This window comes from Onychostruthus taczanowskii, unplaced genomic scaffold, assembly GCF_017590055.1.
Source record: "Onychostruthus taczanowskii isolate IOZ18803 unplaced genomic scaffold, ASM1759005v1 scaffold15, whole genome shotgun sequence".
Lineage (NCBI taxonomy): Eukaryota > Metazoa > Chordata > Aves > Passeriformes > Passeridae > Onychostruthus > Onychostruthus taczanowskii.
The window spans coordinates 4,846,371-4,863,532 of NW_024498685.1; the positions used below are offsets into that span (position 1 = coordinate 4,846,371).

At 40.7% G+C, this 17,162-nt stretch overlaps 1 protein-coding gene across 3 annotated transcripts in view; it reads left to right on the forward strand.

Moving 5' to 3' along the window:
* The first annotated feature begins 10,221 nt into the window (after nucleotides 1–10,221).
* The window catches only part of MYBPC1 (myosin binding protein C1), a 70,722-nt gene continuing 63,781 nt past the window's right edge, over nucleotides 10,222–17,162 (forward strand). The window contains exon 1 of one of the 3 annotated variants that reach the window (XM_041398741.1): nucleotides 10,222–10,395. In XM_041398741.1, the coding sequence (XP_041254675.1) occupies nucleotides 10,371–10,395 (25 nt within the window). In that variant the 5' untranslated portion in view covers nucleotides 10,222–10,370. The remainder of the gene's footprint in view (nucleotides 10,396–17,162) is intronic. The other 2 variants (XM_041398739.1, XM_041398740.1) reach the window with 2 other exon arrangements.

Sequence of the window (17,162 nt, forward strand, 5' to 3'; positions counted from 1 at the left end):
AGCAGAGACTGGATTGTTCAGGGTGACAGTGATAGAGGACAGAATTAGAAATTCTGCTCTTCATATTCACTATTAAGCAGTATAAGCTGTCTTGGCATACCTTGTTTGTTTTTTCAGTGCATTTCAGTGTTGAGCACTGTCTAGCTGAACTAGCCAAAATGCCCACAGGAGTGGGTCATGAGGAAGACTCATGAGGAAGAAACATTGCACCAAACAGTCTGGGATTCTGGCTGGTGCCTTTTAGGCAGGGAAAGGGCTGGACTGCCACTGCCTGCCTTCCAAGTTTGTACAAAAACACACTTTCAACCATCTAAATGATCAGTTTACTGCTGATATATTTCATGCAGCAGCAATTTTTTTTTTTTAATTTTAACTCTTGGGAAAAAAAAAAAAAAGTTTGTCATGCATATTAAGATGCCAGTAGATAGCACACAGTCTTCCTGCTTATGAAGTTCATGTTCGGGGAAAAAATCCTGTTGAAGAAATCCCAGAAGGGTAATTTAGTTGATAATAAGAAAGCAGTGATGGCATAGTGCACAAATGCTGTTCAACCCTGTTTGGGCTTCTCATGTGTTTGTATTGTTATGGTTCCAGACTGCTAATACCCTAAGCCTCAGGCTCTAACTTGAGCAGGAAGGATTTATTTTTAGAAGAAGAATTTTTCCCATAGAAGAGTGCCTACAATACCATCTTTCTTTTCTTTTTTTTTTTTTTTTTATAAAGCAAACAAATTAAATTTAAAAATTGCCCCAAAACATCGTTGTGTATTTGAGAAAGGAGTAGTCAGACCCAGACTGTAAAGTCTGAACACTGAGATGCATTGCACTGCCAGATGCCCAGGAGGTGGAGAAGAGATGGAGCTGAGTGGCTGATGTCTGCACAGATGAAAGACTTTGGCTCACACACAATTCTGGGGGTGCACAGTCACAGCCAGGGTGAAACACCAAACTGAAACACCAAACTGGGCTGAGCTGCTGTGGCTGCTCAGGGAGAATCTGCACAAGCACTGGGGTTTGGTACACATGAGGCAGCTGAGAGGAGCTCCTCATTATTCCCCTGAGGGGAATAACACACGAGGGCCTTACTTTGGGGTATCCAATATATTGTTGCAGTTATGAGCCTAAAAATGTCTCATAATCATTAATCTCTGTGAAAGATGCATTGAGAAGGGCTCTCTGGGTGTCTGCACTGGAGCACTGACATATGGGCTGGTTGCTTTAAGGGGAACCACCATCAAATTCCAAAATCTGAGCTATCTTTTCCTAAAATTCCCTTCTCCATTGCCCTGTAAACCCCATTTGACAAGTGGTGGTGCCTCAAGAGAGGTGTCTAGTGCCACCAGGGTTGCCTGCAGCTGCTAAGTCATCTGACAGGGATGGATTTGGCACTGAGGACCCAAATGCTCCAGGGGCAATGGAAGGCTGTGGTGGATACCAGAGGGCAGTCTCAGATGGCTGTGTGAAATCATCTCTAAGCAACTGAGCTGAGACCTGTGACCAGAACTCCACTAACTCCACGGCTGGGAAAGATGAGTTCAGATGCAGAAGCTGGCACTGCACTCAGTAAAACTTAAGCACAAGGGATCTCACCCCCAAGGCCAAAACAAGTGCCTGTTCTGAATGTCATATGTGCAACCCAGGGCAAAAGTGAAATGTATCCCCCTGGGATTTCTCTTCCAGGTTTTAAAGACCCAGGAAGCAGCTTCTAGCTCAGACTAGAAGTCAAGGACAAAGCCCAAAAATCACATCTCTGGGCTCCTCTCTTTGATCCAGTACCTCACATGGATCTTCAAATACCATTACTTATCTGTGTTTATTCCTTTATATATAAAATATTATTTCTAGACTATTTTAACTGGGCTCTTTAGCCTACTTTCACCAGGCTGTTTGTGAAGCTTAGTTAATGCAGTAAGTCCTTACCAACTGATTCTAACAGTCTTTTTTAATTTTCAATCTTTTTGAGTTACAGCCTACCTTTAACATTAATGCTGGATGATGTCCAAAACCCTTGAGTCAGAACCTTTTGTACACAGGGTTTCCCCCAAGGAGATCTCCTCATCACTCATTTAAAAGACATCACTAATATGCAGCCCAGTCCTGACTCAGAGTGAGTAGAGGTCACAAAGACTTTGGAGACACTGGTGCAGAGAGGCAACTGTGTTCATGTTGAAGCCAAAAGGTGCTCATAGATGCAGGTAGGGTGCTGCCACCACATTCCTGTCATTCAGCCATTCAGATTAAGTGTGTCACATAAAAGGTGACATCCGTAATGCAGAAGGGGCGTATGTTGTTCCTTTCGTCACATAATGTACTTAAGGAAGAAAGTAAATCACCAGCATCTGTCAAGCTCAAGGGAAACTACAAAGCTCTGAGGGCTGGCCAAACTCACAGAGCAAATGACAAAAACTGAATAAACCTTGGCTTTTAGTGAGAAGGTGAAGGCCTCCACCAATGCAGAGATTCATGTCTGATTGTTGCAGGTTTTCTTTGAGTCCTGCCTTTCCAGTCAAGTTCCTGCAGCCTGTGTTCACTCTCTTCAGTGAATCAATAGGACCCCCCAGTGGTTCACTGAAGTTTGAAGGAATTTGACTTTTTTCAGATTTGGATAAATAAAATCTCTCCCTGAAACAGATGTTTTTGGAATTAAGAGACCAGTGTACAATAATTCACACGTATCTCTATTATCTTCCAGAATAGGAAGTGGATGTTTATAAACTGTGGACCTTGGGCACAACAAGGATATAATTTCCTGTTAAACTTAACACTATGTGTGTGTAGGTTGCAGCTAGGAGAGATAGTCCCACTCTCCTGCCATGTGCTCCCTTTTCCTCACGTCTAGTGATGGCAGGGCTGATAGAGGACATTGCTTCAGCAGGCTCAGCCAGCAGAAATAAAGTGCCTCGTGCTCCAAAAGAGCAGGATCTGCTCAGACCAGTAAGCAGAACTGACTCATCCTGCACAGCTCAGCATAAGGGAGGGCAGAAGGCCTCCTGCCTGAAGAAGGAGGAAGAGAGAAGGGAAAGGAGAATGGGCCCATCCTGAGTGCAGCAGTCCACAGCAGCACTGGGTGATGTGTGTCAGGAAACTATACCATGAATATGTCAAACAAATTAGCCAAGGGTACTATGCTGTTATAACTATACTGCACTTATGCTAAGAACAAGTGTTTTAATAGACAAAAGACAATACCAGCCCCAGCACTTGGCACCTTTTGTTCCATCTGTTCATGTGCAGCAGTATCTTTCAGGCAATGTAGATAGTAATAATATATCATGGCAGCAATTAAGATTAAGGTTCCACGGTGCAAAGTGGAGCTGATGAACACTTCATCAACTCCCAAAGGAAGCAAAAAAGGTGTGATGAGAGCTGTGAGCTAAAAGAACGGGATATCAACCCCAATCTACCAAGACAGAACTAAGGTATGTCCCAGTTAAGGAAGCTGCTTAGAATCTTTGAAACACTTGGAAATTGAATGTATTTCTGTTATAATGCAAGGGTTGCCTGAGATAGTGGTAATCTGAAGAAGAATAGTCGCTTTCACAATATTTCCAGGCTATCAAATCATTAATGCCAAAGTTTTTAGCCCCTTCATAGTGGGATTTAGACATTTTTCTTTGAATGTTAATGAACTTTGACACCTGGGTTTATATCATACATTCTGCATAGCTTATATATGTATCTACCTCAATGAATTTGTAAAACTTGTAAGTCTTAAAATATTTACATTTCTAAAGGAGAATAAATAAAATAAATAAATTCAATAAGATTAAGTGGTTTTTAAAATATCAGTGTATTTATAATACTTTCATTTTGAAGCTCTGTACAAGGATTTCCTGTCATGGAGGGTGTGCATCTTTGGGTACAATAGGTACCTGCAGAATATTGGAGCTGGAACATGTTAAAAGTAACCAGCAGGAAAACAGACCTAGAAAAAAGAATTTGGGAAAATCTGTGCTATTGCTGAGCTAGTTATGGATTTCAGGACTTTTTAGGGCTAAATTTCTGCAACCATGTTTTTGATATTTTTCAGAGTGCTAATTAGATAGATCAAGTAATGAAAATAATTTTAAATTAAACCACCAGCTTCAGCGGTAAAATGTTATATGCATATCAGAAAATGAAAAAAAAAAAGTGCAATTCTGAGAGAGAAGCCAAGATCAGAGGCCTTAGTTTTCAATGGTGAAGGGATGTCTACCTCATCCCAGGCCTCACTGGCCAGTGCTGGACCCACTGTCCCACAGCGTGGGACACCATAATCTGCTGGGTCCAACCATGTGCTCTTTGTAACCTGCTGAGGTAACTTCACATGCTTAATAAAGAGGTCAAACCAGGGCCAAAGAAACCTCTGCTTGATATCCTGCATCAGGCATTCCCAATCAGACAGATTCCAATAAACTGGAGCATGTAAACCTATCATGGGTCTTGCTTACCTAGGTATAGCTCAGGTGAGGAGCTGTTCCAGTTTCACCTCTGGAAGCAAGAACAAAAACCTGGGCTACAAAGTCTCTCTCTCCTCGTGGCTGCATGGTCATCTTTCAAATTTCCTCCTAAAAACAGTGTGAAATAAGGTCTGCCTCTCTTGAAGAGCAGTGGCAAAGTTCCCATTATTTTTCCTTTCTTACCAACCCCAACATTTTCGGACTGATCTGGCCAAGCAGGTGACAGAAAGAAGCTGTTCTCCTTCCTCCTCCTGCTGCTGCCCTGCCTGCTGCCCTGACCTAGGGACCAACTCTTGACTTTGGTGCTGTGTGCCTCAGAGCACTGGGATTTACTGTCAGAAAGGAAACACTCCGACTGCTACAGGACACCACGGGGCATGTGTTGCTTACACAGTAATGTCACCCTCTGGGTCGCTGTAAGGCAGGAGGTAAAGCTGGCCAGTGGTGTTTATCTGTCAACGACATCTTGTACATGCCTTGAAGTGTCTCCAAGCCGACTGCCTTGGAAAAAAAAATCCAGTGCAGGCTTTAGAGTTTAATCTTCCCTCATCTTGCTAGATAGAGTAAGGCCCCATTTGTGGATGCTACATCAATATAGAAAGTATTTCTCAACAAAGGTCATGTCTCATTTACGTGGAAGAAAAGTAGAGTGCATGACAGCGTAGGAGATTTTTTTTCCTGGCAAGTCTACAGTGCAAGGCTGTGATTAAATTGAGCTGGCCAGGTAAATCCAGGTGTCTTTCATCAACACTAGGAAGTTCAGCTGAGATACCAGACAAAAATCAATGCCTTCATAAATTAGATGGGGATGTAAAACGTAGCAGATGTTCTAAGACAAACATTTTTCCCTTGCAAAAATAGAAGTTCTGCATTGGTTTTGGTTGCACATTTTTTTGGTTGAACACTTTTAGCTCTTCACTTTTAGCCAGCGTGGTACAAATTGAAATAGTGTATTTTTTACTTTTTGTGGTAGAAAAGAAAAAAATATCAGCAGATATTAAATATCACTTATAGCAATAAAATCTATAATGCTCTACATATGATATAAAAAGCCCATGTGGCAAAGGCAGAATCGCAGCAGAAAATGTCATCACTATGATGCAATGCTATTGCAGACATGGAGCATTAAGGAAACTTTTCATTCTGACCAACCTTTTGCCTCATGAGAGGGAATTTGGGGCTGGAATGGGGCTTGGACACTGTCAAACCTCATTCCAGTGTCTCCCTGGATAAATGTGTTTATATGTTCCTCCTGATGGGAGGGGAAGCTCATCTGCTGCTGCTTTTTGTCCTTCATCCTTCATTCTTGGGCTCTGTAAGTATCTGTTTCCCAAAGGCTCCAAAGCTGCAGATATTAAGGCTGAGGAAGAATTGTTTTCTCTTATATTAGACTTCAAAACTCCAAACTCTTTATTAAGAACAAACCCAGGATGCTGTTTATTTTTTAATATAAACATATATTAGTGAAATGAGAATCTTTTCCTGTTCTCATCTACACTGATCATTTTTGACTGGCATTCCCATTTCAACTGATCAGCTTTTCTCAATATCACTGAAACTTTTAAATGGAAAAATTTCAAATGAAGAATCTGAAATTGGAAGGGATCCATAAGGATCACAAGGTCCAGCTCCCTGTTCCTCACAGAACTACCTAAAAGTAAATAATATCATTACCATTTGGTTAAATACTCTGGTGAAAGATTTGTCTCTCGGGACTTCTGGGAGTCTTCTGATCCCTTGGCTCAGTGACAAGATGAAGATTTTTCTCTGACAGCAAGCAGACAGGCACCTAATGGAATAGAGGCAGAAGTAAGTGAGACAGTTTAGTCCTTGAAATAGCAGCAAATATGAAGTTATTGATGCAGATCTAGCAGCTGCAACTGCAAATACAGCTCTGGTGTTTGACCAAGGGAATTTATTAAAAACAGACAGGAGTGAATGATTTAATTATCTGATGCCCTGATTAGCAGCCATTTGGAAACTGCTCAAGGAGCTGAAGAGAGTTAAAATAGGATAGTCATGCTTTGGAAAGAGACCACAGAAGATTAATTGAGGCAGGCATGGAAGGGAAAGGCTCAGAAAGTTTTACATGTTTGGCCCCTGAGGTGGTGGATGAAGAGATCTTATGGTGGTACACGAAAGCCACACTGTGCTGAGGATAAATTTTGATCAGGAGACGTTCACTTTTTTGGGAGGGGTAAAACACAAGGGCACAAAGCAATGTGTGCAGGGAGAAGAGCAAGTTATGAGAAAGGACATTTCCATCCAGAGACATGGGGCAGCCTGGGCAAACAGGGGGCTTTAGCAACAGTGTAAGTTAATGAAAGGATGGCTGGGATGCCAGAGCCTTTAGTTCTATCTGCTGAGGTACAGAAACAAGAGGTGATGGGCTGGAAACAAGGTGGAGCTCAGTTCTTTCCACCTCAGGGTTTCTGTGAAGGCTTGGCTCAGTCATTTGGTAAACGGGGTTGTGGCTGAGTCCAGAGGTGGTTCCTGGCCCTTTCACTTGCTCAGAAACCATGTGCTCAGCACAGAGGAGTTAACTCTTCTGGTTCAGCTCCTTCACAAGGTGAGGTGTGATCAAATCAGGTGAATGGTTACCATACAGAGGGAAACAGAGCAGGACGGCAAGAAAAAATGGTACAAAATTTAAACTTCATAAAATGAATAGAGAAATGCATTTAGTGACAGAGAGGGTACAGGTTGTGAGGATGGATAATTGTAAGCTTGTTTAGACACCTCTGTGATCAAATGAACAAAAGCTTTGAAATACTACCAAGCATTTCCTTCTGTTCAGTATTTTTTTTTCTTTTCTTTTGGCCAACCTGGACTATGGTTGGCCAAAATCAACTCATCTTTTCTATGCAGTGATAAGGCAAGCTTGATGACTATCATGCACTTTGCCAACATGGAAAAGAAGTATAAGAATGGAAGCCCCAGTAGCACCAAAGTACTGATTGTTGCAGCACAAGTAAGGTGAGGTCACACTTGTGACCATAATTGTGCAGGGAGAAAAGTAAACTGAAATGATTAAGTTGTCTTAAATCAGAGAGTGAAATACCTGTAGGTGCTTGAGGCAAGGACTGAGCTGGGAATTAGACTGAAGCAAATAAAATATGGACTACTTTCTTAGGAAATTATCTACTTTCCCTGTCACTGCTAGTGCTGAGGTACACTGAGATATCACAGTCTAAATCTACCCCAGCAGCACCTTCAATAAAATAAAATGGTAAAAATAAAATTTACATTACAGGGAGCTTGCAGCACAGGAATATGTTTTATCAGAGTAAATGAGAGCATGACATGAAATGCATTGAATTATGCAAGTATAATAATGTAAGGGTGGGAAAGAATGAAAGGATGAGCAAATTTTCAGATGGCTGCTGGTCTGCAGTTTCAATTTACAGCATGCAGCTGAAGAGCCTTTTCCTTGCACTCACAGCTGGCCCTCACAAAACAGAGACCTGCAGAAGCACAGATCTCTCCATTGACTACAAAGGTAAATATAGTACTTCACTATTTCTTCTACTCATAACCAACCTTCCTCCCTTCCTGCCTACCAGAGGTTATAGAATCAATTTAATTTTTCTGCTTATGCCTATACCTGCAAACCAAGCACAAGTGTTGTTCTATGATTGTAACACGGGGGGATGCTTAGCTGCTCCCTCATAACATTTTGGACCAGCCAGCATGGAGAATGCTACACCTAACCACAACTTAGGCACATCCAATAGCCATTCCCTGTACAGATTTTGACTGCAGTCTCACAATTTAAGGATGGAGAGGAAGTTTTGCTGTGCAGATGAGAACAACACACTTTCACTTGGTCCAGCACATATGATCTCAGTACTGATTTATTTAGTAGCTTAAATGAAGACTATGAATCAGATTCTGTCTTCCTGGATATCCTTCTTCCTCTTGCTATTAAGGAAGCCCTTTAAGGCTGTAGGGATAAGCACCTGCCATCAATCCTTTCTCACTGCGAGATTGCAGTGGAGGTCCTCTCTAACCCATCAGTACTAGAGTGTGACCATAGTTTAATCCTGTTTGTATTAGCAGGAATCTCCAGAAGCATAGTTCTCAGCACCTCTTGGCACATGATGGGTGGAATGCAAAGCAAAATATCTTTGCATCTTACAAAGGGCCATTGAGGAAACACCAGGCTGGAGAGCATCAGCAGCTGCTCCTCATCCCGCTCTGATTCCAGCATCACAGAGTTGGGTGCCTGGATGTGGGCAGAAGAAAGGGGAGCAATAAAAATTGATCTCTGCCATGTTATTAAGTCTGTTCATACTACTGCCACCCCACTCACCCAGAGGGACAAAACCCGCACTTACCTTTCCAGGGCAGTCTTCTTTCCTTTCCAAGGACAGGAATTATTTCAGTGGTAGGAGCAGCTTTACTTTGATAGTGGTGTGAAATAAAGAAGGAAGATAGCTTTAACCTCCTTGTTTAAGTTCTTGTAGGCAGAAGTCTTGCCTAACTCTGTATTTTACAGGCACATGAATTGGTCAAATGATAAGCACCACATTGAGTAGAGCAGAAAAAATCAGATGATAGTCTTTGAAAAAAAGGAATAAAATGCCCATCCTTTATGTCTATAAAAAAGGCTAAATAGCCAGGAAAAAAAAAAAAAAAACAGATTGCAGAGGAAACCCTCATGCATTGCTCTAGAATAACCAGGCAGATGACAGCTGTTACATCTCCAAATCCTGTTCAAAGATGTAAAATAGGTTTTCTGTAGCATTTGGCTCCATTCATACACTGAGCAGTCTTTCTAGTATCTTATTGATACTAGATTAATGCACATATTGATACCTGATTAATGGTATGAACATGTGCTTCAATAGCACAAAACCTTTAAGGACCACTTCATCTATTGTGCTAATTATTACACTTTTGCCTCAAAATTCTAAAAGAGCATAAGAAAGTAAATGCTAGTACCCTCTGATTTACTTTGTGGATCACTCTGATCTGCCTTTCTCTTGCCTACATGTTTGTAGTTGAAGTGGGAATCTAAGAGGAGGGCAACCCAGTGGCTCAGTTTAGTGGTTCTGTGTATGTGCTACAGATAGGATTTCCATTCCTGCTGTCTGGTTTCCTGGCTTGGCAAAGGCAAGCAGTGTTGGATCTCCTGGATGAGTGGAGAAGAGACTATCTCAACTCTCAGCAGCAATCTCTCCAGTTAATGAATTATTTATGCTGAAAGGAGCATTATAATCTCCACCACTGCCAAAATGAGAGTGACTACAGGGAAAGGACCCAAGAAAGTGTACCATATGTAAACAGAAGGGAAATATAGAGTATCTTCACTGCTAAAACCAGGAGTGCAATAATACTTTTCATTAATGCTGAGAGACATTCTACTTCTCACCCTGTGCACACCATGTTCTCTTGAAGGAAAAAAAATTATGCTACACTGCAGGCATGCTGCTTGTGCCTACTTGTCACTTTTATGTTGTGAGAAGAGGCATAAATGTATACAGGCATTTCCTACAGGTTTTGCAGGCAGGAGGGGCTCTTTAATAGCATGGCAGTCACTTTTTCAGCCTCTGTCTGCGTGTGCATACGTGTCTGCAAGTTACAGAGAGGGACTGAGAGAGCAAGCTGTGCAGCTGAATTTAGAAAGTTATAGATGTTCTCATCAGCCCCATGCAATGCAGCAGAGATTCCTTCCAAAAGCCAAGGGAGCAGAGGCTGCAGACAACAGATGTGAAGGGTTTCCCATAACTGTCAATTTTCAAAGTGTTTGCATTGAAAAGAGAGGAGGTGCTATTTTGATTGATATTTCAGCCGCAGTATATAAAGCAGAGGAATTCTTCTTACCCTCTGCTTGTCACACTGATCTCACACACTCTCCGCTGGACTTGGGGCTACTACTTGCTGCATCTGAAAGGCTGAAACTCTCTGGGAATAAAGAATCCTTGTAACAATGCCAGAACCCACCAAGAAAGATGGTAAGCATGACAGAAGATTACCTGAGCGTTTCTTAATTACAGGAATTATGAGTACGCGCACACACAAAACACCTTTCAGACCACCTTGCAGAACAATAGCCACATAACATCACTAAATCTTTAGACATCACTGATCTTTTTAGACTAAGAAATTATTTTCAGACAGGGCTATAGCACAAATAGTTTTAGACAATAAACTATGACTGTGAATGGATGTTGAGAAGCTACTTGATGGGGCAAATGCTGTATTCATTTTTTAAAGACTACAGGATTCCTGTAGTGCAATTTGTGGTTTCTCTCTTCTAAGCTAACTCAACTCTGGAAAAGAGGGAAAAGGCATTTCTTAAGATTGAAAGAGTCAGGACATTGATATGTTTTCGTGCAATTTTCTAATAATTATTGAATGGGAAGGATGTGCTTATGAGACAGTTTTATGGTTCTGATGCAAATATATTCTATACATCTAAATGTGTAAGTGAAGAATGTAAAAATTTATTCTGTACAGCTTGAACTGGAATAATGTATTTTGCCACATTACAGAAATGGTTATTTTATGTTTCAGAAGGATTACAGTCAGTTACAGTCAGTAATATTGGCCCCTTCTGCGGTGCTATTAAGTTCATAGCAAAGAAACTGAGTATGTAGTCTGCTACTGAGAGACAGAATTGTCCATTGGAGACTGAGGAAAAAGGTGAAAAATATTGAGGGGCCATTATTTAATAATTTGTTTAAAAGCTAATATTGATTTTTTTACCATTTTGAAAATTTAAGTTAAAAAATCTTCTTCTATTTCCATTATTTCTATAACTCTTCTTGTGTTTTTCTTTCAAATCTGTATGTTTCGGTAAGAATTTTTGGTGATTATTTTCTGACATTGAATATATAAAGAGCTTTTGCAAAGCCATAATATGCAGACTGTATGTGCTTTTCAAATATTGGTGAATGAAAGCTGTACACACAGCTTCCCTAATGGATTCCCAAATGCAAAACTGAATTTAATCTTTAAGGTAATCTTTAAGGTATGACAAGTATAGAAGTCATATTAGCATTTATTTCCCATCAGTCTTGAAAGATCTCCCAGGCTGATGTGTGTAGCTTGAATGGGTATTTTTGATTTAAGACTGACTTGTCAGTAGTATTGACTTTTAACAACTTTGCAAACATTTTACAAGGGTTTTTTTAAATATTTTCTGGTTTTGTGGAAGATAAGAGCAGAGTAACTGTAGGGAACATTACTCATTTTTGGCACGTTCTTCAGCTGGGGACACATGAAAACTAAACTTTTTGCACGACTGAGTCTTAAGCAAGCAGTATTGACAGACCAACGTGATCACTTTACTTACTGGCCCTCCTCAGGGCTTGAGGACAATGATAGATGAAGTATCCTTCTGAAAATAGCTGCACCAAGTGCACGTATTAATACAAGAGCCTAATCCTCCATATCAAACCTAGAGCCAAGCCCCTTCTAGAGTGTCTTATTTGTAATTCAAATTATTTACACATGTATTAAGTGTCCTTTTTATTTGATCTGTTATTTGACTGGGTATTATACACTTTAATCAGAATGCATTCTGTGCCTGTCAACTCAAAAAAAACCCAACCCTAAAATATTTATGCACTTTCAAAAGATATGTGCTTTGAAGAAAATTAGTTTGGAGGCTCATGTTTCTTATTCTGTTTAAAATTAGATTGTTTCAAAAATGTTCTTCCAGTGCAGTGATTACCAATGCAGCCCATGTTTGTGTTATAAAATAAGTTTAGCAACTCTGAACATTATATTGACAGTGGAACAAATGTGATTTTTAATGAGTCAATATGCAGGACCTAAAAATTATTGAAGCATTCTGCCTTAATAGAATTCACAAGGAGTAGAGAGCTCTGGAGAAGTGCTACGATTGGGTTGTACACTGATTGTTCCCTGTTGCACCCAGTTTATTTGCAGCCAGGAGATCAGGAGAGTAACAGGTTTATATTATCCTACTTCAGGGATTAGCTTCTTCCTAAAGATTCTTTTGTTGGTCAAGAGCCCCCCTGAGTTGTTGACAGTACTTGTACTGTAAGTGTCTGTGAGTACCTACTGTGTTAGTGGCAGGAGAATTTGGTTCCAATAATAGTACAGTACTGCTACTCATACCAGCTCTACCAGTAAGAATTCAGAACCTCACATGATCATCAAATGCCTGTTCTCAGGGTCATTCCCAAAGCATCAAGGGTGGAAGAAAAGTAATCAGTGAAGGTGAATCTTGGGCTAATTCTAGAAATTACCACTGGAAGGACTGTCTGAGAAACCTTTGGTGAGCTTGTTGGAGGACTACAATAGAAAAGAGAGGGGGAAAACGAGGCTTAAGGTTTCTGCATCACATGGGCACCTAAGCATGGTTCTTCTGACATTTCCAACAGAAGCAACCTACTTGAATTATCCCTTACTCCTCATTTTCATGGGTCCTGCAAATTAAAAACAGCACACACAAGCAAGTAGTTGAGAAATAAGAAGCTGGCTACACTTGAATGTTTAGAACATCTCAGATTTGTGGGTTTTTATAACTGCAGTCTCTGAAGTACGTAGCTTAATTTTTCACAGACGGTGCTGTAACAAGCTCTCAGGCTTTTTTTTTTTTTTCAGGCCAAGTGCTCTTTGAGCTATTCTAAGATTATTAGATTAACAAAGTGAGAAAATTCCTGACTTGGTGACAGTGTAGCCTCACAAAGAGCTCTTAACAAATAGGATCACCAAATTAAACACACCACTCAGCTTAGAGAAGGTTGCTGGAGAGCTTCAGCCTGATGGAATTTGCCACTGTAGAAACAGGCTTCCATGACTAATTATTTAAGGCTTTTATGGTACTCCTAAAAAGTCAAATCCTATGTATAAGATCAGCTGTAGCTTCTTTGTAGTAGATGGTCATTGGTTCTAGGACAGCTTTGTCTTAGCTGGCTCAAAATATATGTGCAAGGTGAAGTTTACATCAATGGGTTAACTGATCTCAGTGGATGACCGGGGTGTGCCTGAGTTGCCAAAAGCCTTAACCAGTTCATTTAAATTTAACAGCCTTTAGCTTTCCTGGTGACTAATAAAATAACCCTCCCTCATATAATTACTTCCTGCAATTTATTGCAATCACTCAGTCAATCTTTCCTCTCCCCCCCTTTCCTTTAACCAATACTCATAATAAGAGCTGCTCATTAATTAGGTGCCCTCTTAAGTTGTCACAGGCCATGGCATTTGGACACGCTTTTGTAAAAGGGCCAAGTCTCTCAAGAGCAACCTTTTCAAACTATTTGTGGGCATCATCCCACAGAGACAGGTGCAAGTCTGTCCCCACTAGGCAGCTCTGTAAATTTGCCTTATTTATTCTCCCCAATCTAGGAAATAATGCATGGCCCTGAGTTACGGGACCATTCCAAATTTTGAGCCAAAGCATTTATCGACTCTCTGCCAACTTCATTTTCAAAGTGTTTGCAAGCTCTGCTTGAATGATGCTGCCTGGAGCATCCACATGTTGGCAAGGAATCAAAATTAAACTCAGTGTGCCTACTTTAGACAGAGTTTCAGTAAAATTTTATTCAATCTACAAATACCATAGATGTAAAAGTTGTAAAGAAAACTACTTGCATATACGGTCTGTTAGAAGAAAAATCTGTAAAACATGAAGCAATTTGTGAAAGGAGGCAAAGATACCAGTGCAGACTGCTTTGGAGATATGGCAACACGGCTCTCCATGAAGACATCCAGCAGAAACACCCTTTACTTCTATTTGCTAAACATAATTAGATTTTTTTTCATTGTGAGATTTTTTTTTCCTATCATTATATGTCCATTATATTTGCAATATTCTAAATAATACAACTGTCTGGTGTATCAAGATAACAGTCACTGTCAAAAAAGTCACTTAGTCATATAAATCATACAAGTAGATATGTAGAGCAGCATTCCAGGGAGAAAATAATCAAAGCATGAAGGTTAAGAGGTAATTAAAGTCAGATTTCTTTTAATGTCATATTTTCAAGGTTAGACAATTTTTCATAGGTGAAAAAGAAGCTGAATGGGAATTCTGCTCCACTATACAGATTTGGTTTGTGTCAAAATTAAAACTGCTGATGGAAATTTTTCCTGAAAATTCAAGATCCCAGCATGTGAACATTTTTCAACACTGTTTGGTGCTTTCCATACAGAAGACTGGACCTGTATAACCATTTTATATGGCACCACATTGGTAGTGCAGCTTCTCTCTTCTCACTGCATGGTGATGCAAAAGAAAAGCACACACACATCCATCTTCTGCCATCATCATTGCCCCACTTTAGCATTGACTGTAGAATGCATTCCCATTATTTTTAACTTCCTTCATTCTCAGTCTCACAGCCAAACCACACTCAAAGTCAGGCCCTGTGTATCATTTGCAAAGCTCCGTATTCAAATCACAGGTAAATGAGTTTAGGTGGATGACGAAAGAATGAAACCCTAACCCCTTATCGTATTTTCCCTCTCAATTCTTTAGAAAGTTTCTCTTCATCACCTCCAGCTAATAAATTTTAAGCCCTCCACAAATGGAAAGCAAACTTACGCCTCAGTGCTGTAACCAGATCCCTGAGGGTGGGCTGTGCTCTCACCCTGCGCCCCACGGAGCAGCTCCTCCTGCACAGATCGTGTGGTAGGCTGGGAGCTGGCTTGTTCTTAGATTGCCTTTTCCCTCTATTGATAACTCCTTAGTGTGGCTCCCACACTTCCTTCTGAGATACCAGAGCATCTCAGATTTATGCTTTGACCTTCCACCTCCATCGCTGCTAAGTTTCAATCAGATTAATTTGGCTGAAAATTCACCATGATTTATCTTTGGGCTATTGTGTTTTGGTTTATTATGGTGTTAATTGAAGGCACTACACTAACTTTTTTTCCCCATACAATGCATTGACTTCAATACTGCTGAAGGAGGATAATGCAAGATTGATCTGGCTTACTTGCTGTTGTTTGTACTTGCATTGAAAAGCTTGTCCACCCTTTGTGAAATACAGTGCATCTGTGCACAAGAATAAAATATTTAATATTGTCACACTGAAATGAGGAGCTCATTGAGTTCAGGAGGAAAGTAGGGAACAGCCTTCCAGCAGAAAAGAGAGCACTTTGTACTTGGCAAAACTGAATTTAGCAAATGCTGTCTTTGTGCCTCCCTATACTGCACCTGTTGGGAAGATAAATAAAGGCCTACCCAGTTCTTTCCCCTCATACCTCCTAAATATATCACTTTAAGAGAGCTCTAAAAAAACCAACCATGCTACAGTGCTCCTGTGTTCCATGAAAAAACTGAATGAGCTTTTTCATATTAATTTTAGGGGACTACCAAACAAGGTGGTTGCATAACCAAGCAATAGCAGAGAGAGCTGGGGGGACTTCAGTTGTGAAAGCATTTGTAGCTGCCTAGCACATCAACAGTCCTTGGAAAATAAGTCATGGAATGTATTTCATGTTTCATCAGGGGACATCCAGAATGTTCCTTAAAGGGGAAGAGCAAATCAGGTTTGAAAATAAATTACCTGGGGAAATTTCCTTTGGGATAGGGATGAGTACTAGACTCATCATTTATGGGGATGCAAAGGTTACAGTAAATTAGAGGTTCTAATATAATAATTGCTCTAGAATTAAAAAAGGGGAAAAAATATTATTCTTATTAGGCACTAAAGTGACTTTGTCCTGAATGTAAAAATCTGTAAAATGAAGGACAAGACAAGCAAATAGGATCATTAACTGCAGTTGTAATTAGAGTTTTCTCAGCCCCACTGCAAGCAGTTTTATCTCTTCAGCCTGAGGAAGTGTGTGACTGAGAAACAGCCCCTTCTCCCACCCAGCCCACTCTGCTCTCAGCCACAAATGAACTGCTATTTCTGAAGACTTCAAATAAAGTTTTCTCTTTTTCATTGCTGTTAGAGAAACAATAGTTGAAGCCATTTTTCCATCATTCCACCATCGTTCATTTTATGACACCAGGAGGTTTTCTTCTTTTGCTTGGAAGAGCTGCCGGTGTTTACAGCATTAGGGATGAGAGGAGTCACCTGAGATGAATGTCCATGTTAGTCCATTGAGAATGTTGGTAACTTTGCAACCCTACAAAGATCCTAATGGTCTTTACACTGTCACAGAAGATCTGTGGGTTAGGAACCAGATACCCAGCTGGAAGGATGTGCCAGTGAACTCGGTGTTCCTGCTCCCGGCGGAGTCAGCCGCTCATTAAAGTCAGAGCTGCCCAACCTGCTGCTCCTCAGCTGACCTGCCAGTGGCTGCCTAAACATAGGTGCCCTACTGCCACATAAGATGCCCTGAGAGACACAGAACACCCATCTTGGGCTGGCAGATATGACCAGGACCTGTGGGAGGCCTGCAACACCCTGGAATAGCAGCTAGGAAAGACATGGCCACCCTACAGGATGCTGTGTGCATGCAAATTGTGCCATAAGCAGCTGTTTTACAGTAAATAAAAACCAAATTCCATTGATTGTAATGGCACCTTGGACTCCCAGGTTACATCATAGATGCGTTCATGTGCCTCCCTTGTTCTGAGCACCGTAAGGATGAGAATGCAGGACTACTGTACAATTTGTTCATTTGCTGTTTAAGGGTTTTCTGCAGTGGGTAGTTTTGTAAGAAGCCAAGGAGAGAGTTGTCTTCCATTATTATTTGCATGTGATACTCAAATGCTCTTCCCCATAAATAAGGGAGTACATTAGGTTCAGATTACCTTGAGCAGAGAAGAGGGCACCCTTCAGTAGTCTAT